Source organism: Amblyraja radiata, chromosome 15 (assembly GCF_010909765.2).
Source record: "Amblyraja radiata isolate CabotCenter1 chromosome 15, sAmbRad1.1.pri, whole genome shotgun sequence".
In the NCBI taxonomy this organism is placed as follows: domain Eukaryota; kingdom Metazoa; phylum Chordata; class Chondrichthyes; order Rajiformes; family Rajidae; genus Amblyraja; species Amblyraja radiata.
In genome coordinates, this window is record NC_045970.1 from 23,233,758 (window position 1) to 23,256,540 (window position 22,783).

Here is a 22,783-nt window from a genome sequence, read left to right on the forward strand (position 1 = left end):
GGTCGAGACCCTTCTTCAGACTGATGCGGGGGGTGGGGGGGTAAGAAGAAAGGAAGAGGCGGAGACAGTGGGCTGTGAGAGTGCCGGGAAGGGGAGAGGAAGGAGGGAGAAAGCAAGGACTACCTGAAATTGGAGAAGTCAATGTTCATACCGCTGGGGTGTAAACTACCCAAGCAAAATACGAGGTGCTGCTCCTCCAATTTGCGGTGGGACTCACTCTGGCCATGGAGGAGACCCAAGACAGAAAGGTCGGATTCGGAATGGGAGGGGGGTTTGAAGTGCTGAGCTACCGGGAGATCAGGTTGGTTTTGAGCAGAGGTGTTGGGTGAAGCGATCGCCAAGCCTGCGCTTGGTCTCACCGATGTAGAGCAGTTGACACCGAGAACAGCAGATGCAATAGATGAGGATTGAACTTGGTCTCTGTAGCTGTGAGGCAGCAACAATGCATCACTGTGTTTTGGACCACCATTCTGAACAGCTTTTGATCAGTTGGAAACTTCCAAACCAACCAATTTTGCTGTCCACAAGTACAACATCAGAAGGCACAAAAAGTGACATTGATAGATTGATTTAGAGCAGTTACAGAAGGGCGCAAGACACAAGGGAAAATCCAACATTAAGACATTAAGGGGTTGCTGAAAATACTCAGCAAGTCAGGCAGCATCTGTGCAAAGAGAAACATAATGATTCAGGATGGTCACCATTCATCAGAACTGGAAAAGTTTGAAATAAAACAAGTTTTTAATGCAGAGAAAAGAGGGTATGGAAGGGAATGGAAAATCAATGACAATGTGGAGACTGGAAGAAACGAAATGACACATGGTGGTAGTCCAGGATAATGGAAGGTGGTAATGGCTGGTGAATACAAAAGGCATATTTGGGATAGGTATAAATAAGAAATAATGACTAAAATCTGAAATCACAAATACAGGAGAGAGAAAATAAAATCTGGAAATGCTGGAAATGTAAGGTACAAGACTCGAATGGTTGATTAACAAAAACTGTGGAATACAACATTAAAAACAGAGGGCTGTGATCTGCCACGTTGGAGATATAACACTGTTCAACAAACTTTTGAGTTTGGAATTCCTTTCACTATCAGGGCTATTGGCCTCTGGATGACACAGATCAGAACAGGCCAAGAATCAAGGAACTCAGTCAAGAGCCAGAGATGAAAAAAAAGGAGAAAGAAAATCCAGCAAGACACACTCATCTCTAATATACGGACTTAAAATGGGTTGTAGAAGCAGATGGACAGGTTACTTTAAAAAAATAAATGGACAAATAGTAACACAAACAATTTCAGTGCAATGGGGTAATAGAATGGCAAAGAGCCAGTGCCGGCACAAACACCTGAACCAACTCCATCTGTGCTCTATACGACTTATCAAGTTTCAAGTCCCATGAGATTGCAAGATATTTGGCATCTCAAGCCCATTCAAAACATGACACTTCCCACAGTGCAGTGCACTCTCAATATTGCACTGAAATTACTGAACAAAATGTGTGCTCGAGTCGCTGAGAGATGCATTGAACAGTACACCGTAGAAACAAGCCCTTTGGCCCATGATGTCTGTTCAAATCATAATGCTATTTCCAGGGAACCTGTACTATTAGGTCCCCCAGTTCTATAACACTCTGTCATTGATCGTCCAAGATCAACTTCCCACAATGCAACAACTCGCGCTTATCTCCTTGACCTGCTTATCCCACTAATCAAGGTCCCGCTGTAATTCTTGATAATCTTCACTGTCTGCAATACCACTTATTTGTGTCATCTGCAACCTTACTAACCGCGTCTTGTACATTCATCTCCAAATTATTGGCAAACTACAAGGAGTCCATCACCAACCACTAAGGCATGCCGCTAGTCATGGGCCTCATTACTCAAAAAAAAACCCAACTATCCCTAAACCAGGGGTTCCCAACCTTTTTCGCCTCATTTACCCCTGGCAACTTTAATAGCACATAACAATGTTATTTCACTTATTTATGAACAACTAATGATGAACAGGTACTGGTATACCAGAACCAAACACAGTCAGTTAATGAGAAAAAAAAGATGTACAAATCCAGAATCAACAAATTTACCCCCTGGGTAGGGTGAAAATTACCCCCTGGGGGTAAATTTAGCCCAGGTTGGGAACCCTTGCCCTAAACAATCCAGCTTTCTAAATGCATTCATACCTAATCCCTCAGAATCCACTCCAGTGACCAACCTACCATATAAATTAGGCTTACTGGTCTACAGTTCTAAGGTTTCTTTTTACAGCCCTTCTTAAATATAAAAACAATGTTAGCCACCTTCCAGCTCCTTCCTGTAGCTAACGATAATGCACATAACTCAGCCAGGGCTCTCACAATTTCTTCTCTAATCTCCTGCAGGGTTCTTGGATATACTTTAACAGTCCCCAGAGATTTTAAGATGTCCAACACCTCCTTTACTGTAATGTGCACTATCCTAAGATGTCTGCATTAACTTTTCCGAGCTTCCTATGATCCTGACTTTCTCTATAGGAAAAACCAAATATTCATTTGCAGTCTTGCCCATATACTGCGACTCTACACATAGATGTCCATTTTGGTCTTTTAGGGGCCCTAGTTATTCTAGCCTCAATATCTGTTGTCATGCAAGGTTCACAACTCCTGCCAATCTTTCCCTTCACTCTACCAAGAAGGTGCAGACCATGAAATGTTGCTACTCACTTTTAAAAGCTTCCCTCTTGCCCGACATTCTTTTATTCACAAATAACCTATTCTAATCAACTTCTGCAAGCTCCTGTTCAATATCATCAGAATTTGCCTTGCCTCAATTTAGATAATTAGCTTCTGTTATTTTTCATAACTATTTTAAAACTTAAAAGTTCATTGTTTCCAAAGTGTTCCCCCACTAACAAATCAGTGATTTGCTTTGTGCTATTCCCCAAGATTAGGTCTAGCTTTCTTTTCCATATTAGGGCCTCTACATATTGTCTGAGGAAGCTTTCCTAAACACACCCAACAAATTCTATTCCATCTAAATATTTAGCACAATTGTAGTCCCAGTCTATATTAAGAATGTTAAATATCCTACTATGACAACCGTCTTAATTTTGCAACAATCTGCAAATCCCTATGCTATTTTTGTTCCTCTTACTACCTATTTGAGGGCATATAGTACCACCTCCAACTTTTTGATCAACCCCTTCTTATCCGCCCATAAACCCTTATTGGATAATCCCTCGCTAATATCATTTTGAACAACTGCCATCTTCTCAATCAAAACTGTAACTCCCTCTCCTCTCTTTCCTGCCTGTAGCACCTGTATCAGTCTTGTCATCGCCTTAGCCATGTTTCCATAATGGCTATAACGTCCCAGTCACACATACCTTGCCAAGCCCTGCGTTTATTCCTCTTACCTGTCAGTCCTCTTGCATTGAACTAAATGCAATTTAATCAAATTGCCTATCCTCACTTCAGTTTAGTTTATTGTCACATGTACTGAGGTACAGGGAAAAGCTTTCCTCCCACTTCCTCCCATATTCCACCCTATTTTTTCCAATGAATATGTTTTTTTCCATATGAATATGTATCAACTTCCAGCCTCTCGTATGCCTCTCGACTGATTAGCAAACTTGCCTGCCAGGATATTGATTCACCCTCCTGTTCAAGTATAACATCCTTCATGCACAGGTAACTTCCGCTTCAGAAGAGATCCCAATGGTCCAAAGCTCTGAATCTCTGTCCCAACTCTTCAGTCACATATTCATCTGTCCTATCCTCCTTTTCCTACCCTCACTAGCACATGGCACTGGTCTGTATTCCAAATTTCCCTGTTTGTTCATGTGTTTGTCTCAAAGCCTCTAATGTTGCTATTGTATCTGCTTCCAGCACATCCCCCTACAAGCATGTCCCATCCACCTATCACTCACAATGTAAAAGAAAATGCCAAGTACATCTCCTTTATATTTACCCATACTCAGCTTAAAGCGATGCCCTCATTTTTTGGCATATCCACCTGGAAAAACTCCACCCTATCTATGCCTCTCCTAATTTTATGCATTACTTGTTTAATGTATCTTGTGTTTTATGACTGTTGGAAGATCAGTTTCCCTCCTGTGGTAAATAAAGTTCCATCGTATCGTATCAACTCTCCCGCTGCCTTTGACGCTCCAGAGAAAACAATCCTACTTTGTCAACCTCTCCTTGCAGCAAGACACATCCATCTTGATGAATACAAAACTAAAATACCCCTCCACACACATTCTAAATTTGATCTTTGCTTTTCGATTTTGATTTTATCTAATTTTCCATTATCGAGCAACTGGATTCATTATTAATGCCATGAAATTTTAGCAAATTTGCACATTCTCCAATTTCTATTGAAGGCATTATTGTAATCCAATGTTCTTGTTACCTAACAAGGAACAGCTGAAGGCTCAAGTCATAAAAATGTTCCACACTCACATGATTAAAAAGAAATGCAAGATGTCTGGCTGCTTGCTCCTTTGACCACACGTCCCAAACTAATCCTTCATTCTTGCTGCCAAGATTGCTCAACATTTCTACAGGAGATTCCTCTTTTATAGTCAAAACGGGACCGTAACCCAACACGGCAAAGCAAGCAGTCAGCTTTATTTCAGAGAAGGTTTCCGAAAATTAGAATGGGAGCAGGAGGAATGATATTTGAACCAGTTTTTCATAAAACTATCAGATTCTCTGGAATCTAAAGCGCTTTCATTGGGTCCTCCTGCAATTTTTCAGCAAAATCTCAAGTCAATCATAATCGTAATTTATTAGCCAAGTATGTTTTGCGACATACGAGGAATTTGGTTTGCCAGACAGTCATACCAAAAAAGCAACAAGACACACAACTACATTAAAAATTGACATAAACATCAACCACAGCAGCTCCTCCACATTCCCCACTATGTTGGAAGGCAATAAACTCTTATCTTCTTTCCTCTGGTCGGTCGGGGGAGTTGAATCAACCGCAGCCGGCAATCGAGCTCCCACATCGGGGCGGTCTAAGCTCCCGCAGCGGGATGGTCGAAACTCCTGCAGCTTGGAGTCCCCAAAGACGGTCCCTATCCAGGGACCGCCAGCTTCTCGATGTTATGTTTGGATCCTATGCAGTTTGCATATTGGGCCAATACATCTGTGGATAACGTAGTCAACCTGGGCCTGCACTTCATCCTACAGCACCTAGACCACCAGGGGACGTATGCTGGGTGAGAGCTGCTACACTCCAAACTTTCCGAGTTGACTGTGCCTGAACCCCTCTGTCGGTGGATCACCAGTTTCCTGACAGACAGGAAGCAGCATGTGAGGCTGGGGAAGCACATCTCGGACCCGCAAACGCTCAGCATAGGAGCACCGCAAGGCTGCGTACTCTCTCCTCTCCTTTACTCTCTCTACACCAACGACTGCACCTCTACTGACACCTCTGTCAAGCTTCTCAAATTTGCGGACGACACAACCCTGATTGGACTGATCCAAAATGGGGAGGAATCTGCTTACAGACAGGAAGTGTCACAGCTGGCATCCTGGTGCCATCGCAACAACCTGGAGCTCAATGCTCTTAAGACTGTGGAATTGATTGTAGACTTTAGGAGAGCTCCCCCTCCCCTCACCTCACTCACCATCAACAACACCACAGTCACATCAGTGGAGTCTTTTAAGTTCCTGGGAACCATCACCTCCAAGGACCTTAAATGGGGGGCCACCATCGACTCCACAGTCAAAAAGGCACAACAGAGGATGTACTTCCTACGGCAGCTGAGGAAGCACAATCTGCCACAGGCAATGATGGTCCAATTCTACACGGCCATCGTAGAGCCTGTTCTCACCTTCTCCATCATGGTCTGGTTAACCTCAGCCACCAAGCATGAAACTTGGAGGCTGCAGCGAATCGGCCGATCAGCAGAGAAGATTATTGGCTGCAACCTTCCCTCCATTGATGAACTGTACACTGCAAGGGCCAGGAAGCGAGCGGGCAAGATCATCTCTGACCTCACTCACCCTGGCCACAAACTCTTTGAATCACTTCCCTCTGGAAGGCAACTCCGGATTGTCAAAGCTGCCACAGCCAGACATAAAAACAGTTTTTATGCACGAGTAGTTGCTCTACTCAACAGCCAAAAATCTGTAGCCTCCCTTTGATTTGGTATTTTGTTGGTTCACATGCTTGATCATTGGTGTTTTATCATTAATGTTTTATTATTATTAATGTTTAGTGTTTTCTAAGTCATTTGTAATTGTCACTGTATGTCATGTTGTTACTTGTGGGTGGAGCACCAAGGCAAATTCCTTGTATGTGAATACTTGGCCAATAAACTTACTTACTTACTTATTAGCTGACATCCTAATTTTCAGTCTGAAGAAGGTTCCCAACCCATCTCCTCTAGACATCCAGCCTGACCCGCTGAGTTACTCCAGCACTTTGTGTTTTTATTTGTAAAGCAGCACCTGCAGCATCTTGTATGTCCTGATTTAATTTATTTTTAGGACGGTGCTGAACAATGTGAAGTATTTTGTTGCTTTCTGTTTTACAATACATTTCTTCCTATCTAGACAGCTACTGAAGATGTGAGTAATGACCAGGGAATTTTCTCTATACATGCTACAAAATCATACTTAGAGATCGTTAGTATCCATTTTGGCCTGATTGCAGTATTAACTAGGAAATGTTGGTGTATACCTGCCATTAAGTAGCAGCTTAAAAGCCCAGAAAGTCCGTAGCAATGCATTGATGCTTGCCATGGACCCCATAGCTTTCCACAATCACCAAGCAGTTGCCATGTCAAGGGCTTTGCCTTTCCTGACACCTTCTGTAGTTAGGAGGCATCTCCTAGAATTCCTGATGTTGGATTCCCTAAAGCTACCAATGGTTGAACCATTAAACCAAACACATTTAAAACTTCTTAAAGAGAGCACACATCACAATGGGCTAAATATTGGAATATACAAATGTGAGATGAGATATCAAAATGCATTGTGGTTTGATACAATTATGCAAGAAAAATGTAACATGCATTCATAAAATTTGCCCCTTTTAGGAACGGATAGTTTGTCAACCAGTTAGAACAGTCCATTTAAAAATATCTTAAATAAGATTATCAGGATCTTTATAGCAGGATTACTTTGTAAACACCAGAAAGCCACATCATTTTAGGTAATTCCATTGGTGAAGGTAGGAAATTGCTAAACCTGTGAATAACTAGGTTATTGACAGCATATTTGGGGTTTTCATAGATTTTTTTTAAGCTGGGGCACCAACATATGAAACAAGATGCCACAAGTTTCACCAATTGCAATAGTGATGAAGGTCTAAATGGGAAGTGTTGAAGCATTTCACACTGGGCGTGGCTGTGACAGCATCAATAGCCAGCACTGTTAAAGGCATCAGGATGGATATTACAAACTGTCAAGAGAACAAATCAGTGGTTATTGCTTTTTGGAAGATTTATGGTTCTGATGTTCCACATTTAATTGAAATCTGTTCTTTTGAATTTTCGAATGGAACACTATTCACTTCTTCCTCTGATGAGCCTCTTGGATTTTAAAGTTCAAATTCAAATATTCCCAGAGTTTAAAATAATTGAGAAAAATAGGGAATTACACTCAAACTAGTGTACATTGTACAAGCACATAATTATGCTTCTTCATAAAGACCGTATGATTCATGCACCCACAAATCTCTCTACAGAAGATGCCCAACCTGCTGGGCATGATTTTAAATCATGAAAAAAATTGTAAAACCAGACTATGTGATTATTAATAGCTAACAGTGAAAATATTCAGGTTGAATAACTGCTGTTCAACTAAAAAGTGGAACTGCCCAATTACTAGGATTTATAACACCCAGAACTGGTGAGATTTGGCTGAATTTCAACATTATAACAACGATTAGCTTTTGCTTCCCAGCAAAGCATGGTTGATATTTAAAATAGCATCAAGCCTCCAGTTAGACAGTGGAACCATTTTTTTTTATGTTCTTTGGATTGATTCCATCTCAGCATTTTCCACCAATTCTTATCCAACTGTTGCCACTTTGAATAAAGATACAGCTAAAACACCCTAAAGAAAACTGTCATTTAACAACTGATAAATCACACGTGTAAATTGCATGTTCAGTATTAATGCGAGTTATGGACACAAAATAATTCCAATATTTATCAAATACATCCGAGAGATCAGTGATGGCCAATCCACGTGGATCAGCTCATTTCCTCTTTGAGTTAGAAATAACATTGTTTATAATGATCCAGCTGGTGATGTTACTCCACAAGAGTGCAGAGAGGAGATCCCAGGATAATTTTATCAGATGCCACTGACACATTAAACCAGATATCTTTTGCTCCCAATCATTTCAAGATTTTCTAAGGAATGCCTCTGGAAAACATGGGTCGTCTCAACAATTTGTCAATTTTGATTATTGTGGGAATATGAAATACTTTAATCACCAAAAGAGCTGCTATAAAATATGATTAGTACTTTCTTAAAAAAAAAAACATTAGAAGTTTGATTCCTCAAGTGTGTTTGTACTTCGTCTGTAATGTGTTTTTCCCTGAATCACCCTGGCTGAACATCTGCGGTACCAAAGGGATAACCACAGTTAGTGCGTCAGTACATCTGGATGTCATATACCAGCTAGTTGTTGAGCATCTGTAGCATTAGTGAACTGCTGTTAAGCTGAAGAGAAGATGTCCTTTGAATCAGGCTCGCAGCTTTACGTCAAGCTGTCAGATGGGGCTGGCATATGAATGGTATCCCAGACTCATTTTAATTGTGTCATCAACCTTGTGTGTGGGGAGTGTGTGTGTGTGTGTGTGTGTGTGTGTGGGGGGGGGGGGGGGATATGGTAAGTGCACTTCATTTAAAACATGAGAGTATTTACTAGTATTTTAATATGTCATTAAATTTATTTTTGCTACTGATTTTAAAAATATACGTTTTAAGTACATTTTGATGGTTCTGAAAGACTGACCATCAGAGACATATAAAAAATAAAGTCAGTCATTAAAGAATGCAATGTATAGAAAGGAACTGCTAATACTGGTGTATATACTAAAGATAGACACAAAGTGCTGGAGTAACTCAACTGGTCAAGCAATATCTCTGGAGAACAAGAATATGCGAGTTTCGGGTCAGAACCCTATTTGGTTTGGAGATCCTGACCTTTTCCGTTGTCTGTAACGTGTTTGCATATTCCCCAAGTAATCACATGGGTTTCCCCACAAATGTTCCAGTTTTCTGCCACATCGTTAAGAGGTCTTAGTTGACAGATCAAATGGCTACTGTAAATTACTCAACATTTAAATGAGTGATAGGCGAATCTGTGAAGATGTTGATGGGCATGTGAAATAAATTAGATTACCAGTAAAACAAGAGGAGGAAATGAGATTGATAGGATTGCTTCAAAAACCAGTGTGGACTCAGTGGGTCAAATGCCCCCTTTCCATGTCAGAAGATAGTGAGAAATGTGGCATGGGTTGCTGCATCATGGACATGTGATAATGTTTCTCTGGCATATTATGAAAATATGGCTATCACCCACAGTTGGCAAATATCCCAAGTACTTTAGCTACCTGTTGGGTCATGTGGGCATTTGACAAAAATCATCATCATATTGCTAAATATCTATGAATGAACTAGTTGATTCATTACACATCCCACTTTTTAAAATGGTGAATATAAACAGACATCACCGAGAATGAAGAAACCTTCAAGATCATTAGGTGACGTACCCAGTTTAGGATCTTGATCAAAACATGCAGATAAAAGGCCCACTTGTCAATACAAGAAATGTCTAACTATGTGATTAGAATTGGAGCTTCAATCCAATTTGATGATTATCATTAAACGGTGTGGAAATGGTTGCCAAAGATCTTCTGCCACAAACACAGTTTGCCTGTAGTATTTAGACTTTATTGACACTGAGTTTTCCCACAATTACTAGATAATCCATTAAAACAGAACAGACAAATGGACTTGTGATATTTTAACATACTTTGTAAAAGCTAAATTAAAAATATGGTGAGAAAGTCAAAAATATGGCAGTATAGTCAAATAGTTCAAAGTATCTGTTCATATCTTCAGACCATAAAAATCACACCACAGCTGAATTGATGCTTTCAGCTAAATTCACCTACTTGATATGTCCTACCATATTATTTATTAAATTTGATCTCTCTACATACAATTCTGATTCCAACACATTTGATATGTATTTACCTTCACCAGTCATGGATTAATCGAGTGGAAATGATCAGGGATGCTTTCTTAAAACAATCTAAACTATTGGTAGAGCTGCTGCCTTACAGCACCAGAGAGCCAGTTTCGATGCTGGCTTCAGATCCTGCCTGTGTGAAGTTTGCATGGTCTCCGTGACCACATGGGGTTCCTCCAGGTGCTCCAATGTCCTCCAACATCACAAGGACATGCAGCTTAACAGGTTAAATTACCTCTGAAAGTTGCCCCTGGTGTGCAGTGGATGAGAAAGTGGAATATCATAGAACTGGTGTGAATAGGTGATCAATAGTCGACATTGGCTCGGTGGGCCAAAGGGACTGTTTCCATGCTTCTTTCAATTAACCCCTTAAGTGCTTACTATCCAGAGCTACTCATTGTTCGCTTCACGTTAATCAGCCATTTCAATTCCTACTAGTTTCCTTACTGCTAAATACTGAATTGTTTTGTTGATTTTATTTTATTTAGATCATATTAAACATTTCTAGATAGTTTCATGTTTAGATGCAGCATTTAGACAATAGGTGCAGGAGTAGGCCATTCGGCCCTTCAAGCCAGCACCGCCATTCACTGTGATCATCCACAATCAGTACCCCGTTCCTGCCTTCTCCCGATATCCCTTGCCTCCGCTATCTTTAAGAGCTCGATCAATCGAACATATCAAACCTGTGTGTTTCAAACAAATCATTAGTATAACTGCTCTGGCACTGGATGGTGCGCATTTTCCCTTTGTAGGTCACATCAATAGATGCGGCCGCTCTGAATTCTATCTTTAAAACAAAGCCACAGGATGGAGAGGTCTTCTTTAACACTGTTGCTTATTAAAACATAACACTGTTGCTTATTAAAACAAACCTTCAATCAGGATTGGCTCAAGAGTAACTCGGGAGACGAACTTGGAACATCGCAGAAATGACAAGTAAACGGCAAACTTGTCATACCCGTGGGAACTCGGTTAAACTCTTGATCATACACTTGCAATCTCGTACACAACCACGAGTCTTTCACTCGGGGTACCTCTTGTCTCAACTCGCAACGTGAGAACCAGCCTTTACTCTCTCTTGAAATCATCCAGAGAATTGGCCTCCACTGCCTTCTGAGGCAGAGAATTCCACAGATTCACAACTCTCTGGGTGAACACGTTTTTCCTCATCTCTGTTCTAAATGGCCTACCCCTTATTCTTAATCTGTGGCCCCTGGTTCTGGATTCCCCCAACATCGGGAACATGTTTTCTGCCTCTAGCGTGTCCCAACCTGTCCAAGTACACTGTATCCTAATAGCATCCTCCTCACAGTTCACACTGCCACCCAGCTTTGTGTCATCTGCAAATTTGCTAATGTTACTTTACTCTAAAACCCCTTAATCTAAATCATTAATGTGTATTGTAAATAGTTGCGGTCCCAGCACCGAGCATTGCGGTACCCCACTAGTCACTGCCTGCCATTCTGAAAGGGACCCGTTAATCCCTACTCTTTGTTTCTTATCTGCCAACCAATTTTCTATCCATGTCAGCACCCTAACTTGATTTAATTGATTATAACATCAAGTGGTTTCCTCCCAAGTCCCAAAGATGTGCAGGTTTCTAGGTTAATTGGCATCAGTAAATTAATTGGCCGTGATATGTAAGGAATGTATGATTAAGTGAAATGACATAAAAGTGTGAACGGGTATGAGCGAGATGGCCAGCATAAAATCAGTAAAGGTGTAGGAAAGAACTGCAGATGCTGGTTTAAAGAACCCAGTCTGAAGAAGGGTCTCGACCCAAAACGTCACCTATTCCTTCTCTCCAGAGATGCTGCCTGTCCCGCTGAGTTACTCCAGCATGTCGTGTCTACCAGTGGTCTAAAGGGCCACTTTCCAATCACTATCTCTAAACTAAACTAAATGAATGGAACGAAAATCGAGACAAAAATATATATACGGGAGAAAAACTGACCATGCGCCCAACTAACCAACGAGTTTCATGATGTATTTCTTTGTAGTGGCTCGCAATGCACATTCTACATTCACGCACCACAAAAAGTATTGAGATTTGGGGAGCAAATGGTTAATTTACTGGAACCAACGTTGGGAATTAAGTTTGTTTAATCCCTACAACACACATCCCCCAGTTGTTTACACTGAAATGAAACAAAAACATCTTGCCGAATATTGAAGGGCATCCTTAATCCAAGCTTCTCCTCAAACCACAGATTTCAATCGCGATTTACTTTATTTTCCAATTAACAGTCGGCTACTGGCAAACGGCCAGGTACTTCAACTACACTGGGATTTGATGCTCTAAGAAGAATGTGCATATGCACACACTAACACAAAAAGCTGCAATGGCCATATCCAGACCCAAGCCAATGTAATGAAATGATATGTGTAGAATAACAGGACATCGGTCAAAGTACGGTCCCACTCCTATTTATGTGCATTCGTGACTGGACCATTATAACTTCTGCATCTCGGGTAATAAAGTACACGATAAAACTGAGTTTATGCATTTCCTGTTAAAACACAACTGAATAGATATATATAGTGTAGGAAGGAACTGTGGATGCTGGTTTACATCGAAGATAGACATAAAATGCTGGAGTAACTCAGCGGGTCAGGCGAGGCAGCTTCTCTGAAGTGAAGCATCTCTGAATATAGGCATGCTACTTCCATGCAGACACACATCATTATTGTCCATAGCTTTAAGTGAAAAGGTGCCCCATTCCTCGCCCACCGCTTACCTAGACCACAGACTCCCCTCTGGATGAAGATGACGGGAGGCTGGTTGAGGCTCTGAGCCCGGCGGCTCACTGCCTTCAGCTGGCAGACGTTGCGGTAGGTGCTACCGTCGCTGCCGCACACCGGCTCGGGCTTGGCACACACACAAACGCCCTTGATTCTCCTCTTGCCCGGGTAGGAGGCCGGCGGCACCGTGCACTTGAGCTCCTCGCCGCAGGCGCTGGCGTCCGCACGGCCGCCGCACGAATCGCCCTCGCCGGCGGCGCAGACCCGGCAACAGCCGCAGGCGTCCTGGACCTGCCCGGCCCAGCAGTCGGCGGGTGGCTCCGGGCAGTGGGACAGGTCGCACGTCTGCTCGCAGCGGGGGGAGCGTCTGGTCAACCTGCCGTCCACCAACAGCCAGCAGGCAGCTAACACCGCGCACCACAGCATCGTCTGTCTCAGAGCAGCGCCCGCGGTGTAGTCTGCATCAAAGCCCCGGGGGATGTTGTTAATGAACCGCCTCAACTGCAGCTAAACGTGAAACAAAACCCTTTCCCTGCTCAAAGACTCATGGCCTGGGGGAAAGTCGCCCTCAGCTTTGGGTACAAGTCGTCTCCTACCCGGAGTCAAAGTAGCGCCGACTTTATCAGGCGGACCGGTTTCATGAGAGTGTTCTGGCTGCTTTCTGACAGCGCGAAGGATCAAACCCGCTGGGTGTCACACACACCGGCTGCCCAGCTCCATTGGAGGAGGCGAGCGGTTCTCCACCCCCACGACCCGCCCTCTCCTCTCTCTTGATTCTCCAGTACCCACCTTCACCACATCCCTCCCTCTCGCTGCCTCTGACCGCCCCCTCTCTGCCTCCCATTCCTCTCCTCCCAACTTGACATTTCATAAAGCCTTTGCAAACCGACCATTCCAATTACAGAGAAAATATTTTTTTGAGGCTCTCATTTTGAACATCGCTCTGTAAAACAAAGGCAACCGTGACCCCGGCACAATCTGATCAAATCACCCGAAACAAGTCTATTTCCCATTGCGGTTGATCGAAGCTAATGGTGCGATGACCTATGAATTATGAGCTTTGCTTGAATGATCGTCCTAACCATCTACTGCGATTTAGTTCCAGCGTATCAAAGCAGAGTTATAATCAAATCCTGGCAGAAACGAAAACGTGTGGGAGAGATGCGATTGCAATTATGAGAATTGCAATGCTCTCAGCACCACTTGTATAATTCAGATTTCAGTTTGCAACTTGGCGCTGTCTCCTTTGGAAATTATGAATTACAACCAAAGCTACGATTGATGTATCCCAGTGTTCAAAAGCAATGTATTTCCGTTTGAATTTGGGGCATGATTCTAATGTCAATTAGCATGTGTGAGAACCTCGATTAATTAAGCTATTAACTTTTAAATATATATATATACACATATATTTATTATGGTGTAGCTTAATAATTTAAAATTAGTTTTGAATGTTTGCAACCCTTTCGATGAGTATATAGTTATATACTACTACTTTTGCAAGACAGATTTCCGAATCTGTCTACTAACAGTTCTAAGTTTATAAATAAAATGCCATATATATTAAATGTCATATGTACAGGGAATGAATAATAACATTCTTACTTGCTGCAGCTTACTTGCTGCATGACTCAACAAATAAATATACAATGATTAACAATACAATATGTTATCACAAATACTAGATAATAGTACAAATCAAAGTACCTAGTGCAACCAAAACAATGTTTCCATAGTTTAGAAACAGTGAACTGCATATGTTGGTTTATACCAAAGGTGGACACAAAGTGCTGGAGTAACTCAACAGGTCAGGCAGCATTACTGGAGAACATGAATAGGTGATGTTTCTCGCTAGAGATACTGCCTGACCTGTTGAGTTACTCCAGCACTTTATGACTATCAAAGTCCATAGCTGATAATTGCTGAGGTCAAGGTGTGGTTAGTGTGCAGTGTAGACCAAAAGCATGATGGCTGATGGGAAGAAGCTGTTCTTGAACATGGAGGTAGCTATTCTCAGATTACAGTGCCTTCTTCATGTTGGTAGCAGCAGGATGAGAATGTGATCAGGCTGCTATGGGTCTTTGATGATAGAAGTTGGCTTTCTGTGGCAGCACTACCTGTAGACCCCTTTTATGGTGGGGAGGTCAATGCATGATCTCCACTGTACATCGTCGAAGTAGGGCCATGGATTAGCTTTCTTTGTGATTGTATCAATGTGCTGGGGCCAGGACAGATCTTCAGAGATAGACATGCACAGGAAGATGAAAAAAGTTGAGTGTGTTTAATCGTCACATGTACCGACAACTGAAGAATTAAATTTTTACTTGCTGCAGCTTACAGCCCATTAATGCAATAATATAACAATAATACAATAAAATAATAACAGCAATACTATTTAACCATAATAGCACTAAAATTAGGTTTTATAGTGCAACTAAATTACAGTCCCATAGAAGATCAGAATCGTTGAGGTAGCAGTTTTTTTGTGCAGTGTTTAAGAGTCTAATGGTTGCGAGGAAGCAGCTGTTTGACGTATTCAGTGACGTACCAAGTCTCCTCAATTTTTGGGAATTAATGCTACTCCTTTGTGATTGCATCAATGTGCTGGGCTAGGGACATGCATGACCAGGAACTTGAAGTTGCTTACTCTTTCCACTGCCAATCCATCGACAGGTTCACCTATTCCCCCAACGTGCCCTTCCTGGATTCAACAATCAGCTTATTGGTCTTGCTACCGTTAACAGCAAGATTGTTGTTCTGGTACTATGAAATTTGGGTTGTGGAGGTGGTGGTGTAGTGCGAGTTGGTTAATCGACAGAGAAAAAAAAAATGAAGTCGTTTTTCTCATGTTATTGAAGCTGAAAATAGTGGGATATTGCATTGATGCTGTAAATGCTTAGATGCAGCCATTTACAATTAAAAAAAACTCCCAAAGTGCTGCTAGAATAACTTGGCGAGTCGAGCATCTCTGGAGAACATGGATAAGCAACACTGTGTCGGGACCCTTCAAGCTGATTGTAGCAGGAGGGAGAAAGCTGGGGTAGAGATGGCGGCAGGAAAAAGCCTAGCAAGCGATAGGTAGATCCAGCTGTTTGGGGTTTGCTAAGCAGACGGACAGACAAAAGCCAGAGATGGGGAATGGCAAAAGGCTGCAAGATAAGGAGAGAAGTGGCATGAAATGTGAAGTCAGAGGAAGAGATAGAGGTAGAAGGGGTTGCCGGTTATTTTGGTTAGTTATCTAAAATTGAAGAATTGAAAATGCATACTGTTGGCTAGCCATGGAATCTGAGGTGCTGTTCCTCTAATTTGTGTGTAGCCACACTCTGGTAGGCCTAGGATAGAAAGGTCAGCGTTGGAATGGGAAGGGGAGTTAATATGGTTAGCAGTCAGGTGATCTAGCAGACCTCGGCAGATCAAGTATTTGGCAAAATGGTCATTTAGTTTATGCTTGGTCTCACTGATGTAAATGAGGTCACATCAGGAGCACCAAATACAGCAGACAAGGTTGAAGGAGGTAAACTCGAATTTCCGTCTCACGTGGAAGGGATGCTGGGGTCCATGGATGGATGTGAGGAAGGACATGAAGTGACAGGTCTCATGTCTCCTGTGGTTACAAGGGAATGCACCTGGGGACTGGGTGTTAGAAGTGGAAAGTGGAATTTAGTGGTAATGTTAATGAAATCAACAAATTCTGCACTGGTGCAGGATGCAGCCCTGATGCACTAGAGAAAGAGTTGGGGGATGGTGCCAGTGTACATTTAGAACAAGGAGTGTTTAACATGACCAACAAAAAGGCAGATATAGTCGCAGCCTGTATGAGTGCCATGATGACTCATTTAACGTGAAGAAATTGAGAGGCCAAAAGAGTTGTTGAGGACTAGGACAGGTTCTGTCAGGTGGAGGTGATTGTTAGTAGAGGGGTAGTGATTGGGTCTCTACTCATGGAGGAACTGGAGTGTCTTGAGACTTTATTCTCAGGGAATGGATGTGTAGGTTTGGACTCCATGGTAAAGATGGAGGCAATGGGGGGCCTAGGAATTGAAAGGTATTGAGGAGTTGAAGGGTGTGTGAGGTGGGTTGGATGTAGGTCAGAAGAGACTGGATGGGGGATGGAATCAAGATACTTGGAGATGAGATGAGCTTTGTGGGACATATCTACCATTAGCCTAACAGGGTCCAAATGCCACATAGCCAAGTCTGTTGATGTTGATGCAAAACTAGATGAAATTTGAATAGGGAATGACATGAAATTGGCATTAAGCTACAGATAATCTCGATTTGGAATCATAACACCAATCCAACATCACTGGATTTTGAATGTTCTTCACTGTCAGACATCATGGTGGAAGCACTTTCACCAGGAGGAACAGTTCACCATCACTTTAAAGAGCAAGTAGAGATGGGCAGCCTTGCCTAGGATGCTCACATCACCAAAATTGAACAAGGTAACCGGGGAATAACTGCTGCAGCAGCTCAACTATCTTACACACTCACAGCTCCAGTAAGGCAGGTTAAATTGTGACCCAGCAAGATTTTTCTAGCTTCTGCCTGCATCTGGGTTGGGGGGTTAATTAATTTGCCACTATCATTGCCCTGAAGGTAGTTGATGAGAACGTGGTAAGAATAAATTATTCTTGACAATTCATGTTTCTGTGCAATGCAATTCTAGCACTCTTCAATCTTGTCCCTTCTTCAACAGCAGCTGGTAGATCTGTACCTGAACAGTAACCAAGGTTCAGGTGCTGTCTTGCAAATTTACCCTGACCATGTGAGTTTCCTCCTGGTGCCCTGGGTTCCTCCATATTCCAAAGACTTGTAGGTTAATTGGTGTCTGCAAAATTGCCCCTAATGTGTGGGGAGAGGACCAGTATGAACAGGTGATCGATGGGCTCTGTGGACTTAATGGGTCAAAGAGCCTGTTTTCATGCTGTATCTCTAAAAATATATTGAAAAAATGAGTGAGCAAAATGCAACAGATAAAAGAGAATTCATACACTGGGGCGCAAATACATCTGAGTGTTTTGTTTTTAAATGTAGTACATTGGGAACTGTGCAAGGTTCTCATGAATATCCACATGTTGCTGAATATGGGCAGCATGGCAGCACAGTGGTAGAGTTGCTGCCTAAAGGGGCTGTGCCACTGCTGTGACCCAATTGGCGAGTTTAGATGAGTTTAGGAGAGTTTGAAAAAGTGTCACGTTGAAGACCTCCTTTGACTATGTAGAAGACTAGCTTCGGCTAGTTTCGGGAAAATTGGACACCGAATAGTAGCAAGTGAAGACGACCTCCTTCGATCTCCTTCGACCTTCCTTCGATTATGTTGAAGACTATCTATGACTATCTTCGATTACCTTCGACCACCCTCGATTATCTACGAATAACATGCCAACCTACCACGACCTACTTCGACTAAACCTACGAGATTTTTTTCCATGGCTACCTTTTTTTACTCACAGGCATTTTTCAGCATGTTGAAAAATATGCCGGGGCCTTGCTAAGGCCTCGAGTATGCGGGGACTACTCTTGAACATGAAGGAGAGTTACAAAGACCTCCTAGGACCTCGTGTCGACCATGCTGTGAGTATGAGTCGAGGGCAAACTCTTCTAAACTCGCCAATTAGCTCGCCGCAGTGGGACAGCCCCTTTATAGTGCCAGAGCCCCAGGTTCAATCCTGACTAGATGTGCTGCCTGTACTGAGTTTGTAAAGAAACTGCTGATGGAACTGGGGTCAGGCAGCATCCACAGAGGAAATGGACAGATTGCTAATTTGAGAAAATGTGAAAAAAACTTAAGATTGTCATATATGCTCACATACTGGTTCAAGTATAATCATTTAATATTTTCCAATATATGATGCTTTAATACAGGCTTCAATTTGCTTCATTACCTAATGTAATTACGAGAAATATTTGACAAATCTCCAGCTAGCACTCAAGTAACATTTCCCATTTAGGAGACTTTTGGATAAGCACAAGCATGCATGTTGGAATGGAGGGATATTAGTAAAGGCATTTTCCTGTTCAACCATAAGCATCCATAAAACATGATTCCTTGGTCATTGTAAAGAACCTCTTAGATAGCATCCAAATCAATTCTCTCGTATCTCATTAAACTTTTTTTTTTCTCTTCAGGCTATATTCATCCAACTGGTTTAAAAATTGCAGCTGCTCTCCCACAGAAACATAGCACAATTTTTTAGTTTCTCCCCATGATTCGGGTAGCCCAAAGTCCAAGACAACCAGGTTCAGGAACTACTTTCCTATAACTGTCAGGTTCTTGAACAAATCTACACAACCATAATCCGACCTTGACAATAGAACATTATGATCCACTTCTTACACTGCCATGGACATTAAAAAAAGTGTTTTTGCACTAATGTCTTGCTTTTTTATCGGCTTTTCCTTTTGGAAATTGTGTGATTTATGTAAAACATGTATATGTGCCTACAATGCTGCTGCAAGCAATATTTTTTTATTGTACCTCCAACTCGCTGCACTTGTGCATGTGCCAACAAACTCGACTTGACACGACTCGGGTGACCGAATGGTTCAAATGCAATAACATTACTGGGTGGCATAATGGCACAGCACTGCACTGTGCCAGAGACCCAGGTTTGATACAGACTACGGGCGCTGTCTGTGCAAAGTTTGTACGTTCTCCCTGTGACCACATGGGTTTTTGCCAGGTGCTCTGGCTTCCTTCCACATTCCAATGACCTATGAGTTTGTAGGTTAATTGGCTACTATAAATCGACCCTAGTGTGTAGGGAGTGGAGGCGAAAGTGGGGTCATATAGAACTAGTGTGCGGGTGATCAATGGTCAGTGTGGACTCGGTGGGCTGAAGAGCCCATTTCCACCCTGTATCTCAAAGTATAGAGATATTGAAATATGCAAGGAAATATCTAGTCACCTGGAGAGAGATGCAAGCTTCTATATCATTCCTTATTTTCCTTTTCTGAAATACCAGTTGTATAGATGCCAGCAGTCATCCATTACTGCATATAACTGGCAATCTTTCAAATGCAAGTCTAGATCTAGTCTAAAAAGTATGATCAGAACTTGTAAGACCAGACTGATGAGCCTTATGGCACACAAGGAAAAAATTGGCTCATCTCTGGCAGAATTCACTAATTTGGCTTTCACTCTACCAATTAGAATCACACTGCATCTTGCAAGTTGTATATGTTGATACTAGCCTCTAAATTGTATTCACTTCTACACTTCTAAAAAAAAAAGCTCTGAGAATAGCTAAGGACAAACTGCACCCCCTCCACACACACCTGAATCTCCTGCCATCAGGCAAGAGATACCGTAGCATCAAAGCCCGGAATACAAGACTGCTAAACAGCTTCCTGCCGCAGGCTGTGAGGCTGCTAAACAGTCACTCTGTACTCAGTCACCTGATTCTGCGGCTTTGCACTGACATTTTAATAACTCTGGCACTGGCCACTCAAATCAGCTGCCCTGGACATTTTAATGATTGGTTTTACTGTATTTTAATGTTGCTGTTTTACCTGCTTTTAACTATACTGTTTCATCAGGGACTGGATTGTTTTTATTGTTATTATGTGTGAAATGTTTTAAGTTTCATGTGTGATGCTCCGGTATTCCCTGGGAAACGTCTTCTCATATTGCACTGTACAACTGTTGCTTTGCAAGATGACAATAAAGGTTGATTTGATTTGATTTGAATAATGTGCTATCACTTTTAACAAGATTCAATTTAAATATATCAACTCACCAGCCCAATCAATGGTATATGACTTGACAAAAATATCCACCAATTATTATAAGAGCATGTCTGACCCACATCATATAGCATCCAGCCACTTCAATTATGGATAAAATGAAGGATGGTCAATGTTTAGGGTCGAGACCCTGCATCAGGACTGGGAGTGTAAAGTTTGTAGGGAGGGGTAAGGCAAGGTTGGCACAATAGATGGAATTGGGTGAGGATGGCGACGATGGGCAGATGGACCCAGGAGGTATGACAGAATTTGGGGATAGCAGCTATTGGGGAATCAGAGAAATTCAAAGAGGGAGAAATAAAGGACCAGGTGGGTTGACTTGAGACAGGCACTGGATGACGATGCACATATATAATTTCTGCCATCTGCAAGAGGATCCCATCAAGTCAAATCTTCCCCTCCCAATCCCTTAGTGCAGGACCACTCACCCATGATCCTCCTGGTTCACTAATCCCCACACGCCTACTCCTGCCTGTCTCTTGGTACTTCAATGAGGTGCAACAACAAGAGGTGCTAAGAGCTCCCCCTTTATTAAATCTCATTTGCTGGATTCAGTGATCTCGGTGTGGCATCCTCTGCATCATCAAGACCAAACACAGACTAGGTGACTGTTTTGCAAAACACCTGCACTTTGTCTGCAACGGTCATCATGAGCTCCTGGTTGTTTGCCGCGTCAACTGCACTTCCCAGTCCCATACCCATCTGGCTGTCCTCAGCTTTTACCACTGCCAGCGCAACCAGATGCAAAGAAAATATATATTCCATATATTCCAATTAGCTACTCTACAACCCAATGGTATGAACATTACATTTTCAAAAAAAAAACAAAGTGCTTGAGTAAGGCAGCCAGCATCTCTGGAAAACATGGATGGTGATGTTTCGAGTTGGGACAGTTCTTCAAATGACTTGCTCTCCAGAGATGCTGCTTGACCCCTTAAGTTACTCAGCAATGTGTGTCTTTTTTTTTGTAAACCAGCATCTACAGTTCCTTGTTTCTCCATTATATTTTTCAATTTCAGTTTTCCCATAATTTCTGTGTTTTTCTCTCCTTGTGGTTCTCACTATCCTCTCCCACTTGGTTCCACTTGCCTATCATCCACAAACTTGACTAACTGGACTCATATCACCATCCAGCCTGTACCCATTTCCACCTTACATGCGCCCCCCCCCCCCCCCCTCCTCCCCTTCTTTTTCTTTCTCCTTGTCTCCACCCAACATGCACCAGCTGGGCAATCCCCAACCCCACTCCCTCCCACCTATCTGCCCATCATTCCCACCTCACCTGGTTCCACCTTTTGCTTGCCAGCTTTTGCCTCACCCTCACCTGTTTAGACTGGCCATCTCCTCTACATTCACAGCAGGCCGGCAGGGTCTCAATCTCAATCACCCCTCTCCTTTACTGATGCTGCCCAAGCTCCTCCAGCAGTTTGTTCATGAATTACCATAGAAATTCCCGTAACTGATAACATTTATTGTATTACTTAAGTGGCTGAAGCAAAACAAAAATATTTTAAGTTAAAGTTGAGATTCTCATATGGCCACAAGATGTCACTGCTGCTTTCTCCATAACAATTAATTTATAAAACACCAATTCAAATTTCAACCCAAAGCTTTCTGCAAACTCAAACCATTTCTGACTATTGCTATTATCAAGAACTGGCTCAATGTAAAGATGTGAAATTAGAAATATTAAGTAAATGACTCAAAGCCACAGCTTATTGAACATTTTCTTCCAATACGGTTCACAATGCTGAAAAGTCCAGCTGCTAACCAGAAGCTAAAATGTTTAAGTGCAAGTGATTATACTCAGAGTAATGCACAGCTCTTCAAATAGCACATGATCAACCTACAATTAATCAAGATACAAGTGAACTCACCTTTATTTTACTTTCAATGCCAGCAAACGTCCTGTGTAGATATGACAGTGGTTTCAAGGGCTTAATTAATGATCCATGCATATGTTGCCAGAAGCTGTGCTTTAACTTTCTCCTGATAGAGATATGTCACCTGCAAGACGTTCAAATCTTCAGCTGCAAAGGGATTATCCCTTTCTCTGCTATGCTATAGTGAATAATTGTT

The 22,783-nt window shown here is 42.2% G+C and overlaps 1 protein-coding gene across 1 annotated transcript in view; it reads right to left on the minus strand.

Moving 5' to 3' along the window:
- The window catches only part of htra1 (HtrA serine peptidase 1), a 46,057-nt gene extending 32,407 nt beyond the window's left edge, over window positions 1–13,650 (minus strand). Inside the window, exon 1 of the mRNA XM_033033780.1 lies at window positions 12,952–13,650. Coding sequence (XP_032889671.1) covers window positions 12,952–13,381 — 430 coding nt within the window. The 5' untranslated portion in view covers window positions 13,382–13,650. The remainder of the gene's footprint in view (window positions 1–12,951) is intronic.
- Window positions 13,651–22,783: the final 9,133 nt, after the last annotated feature.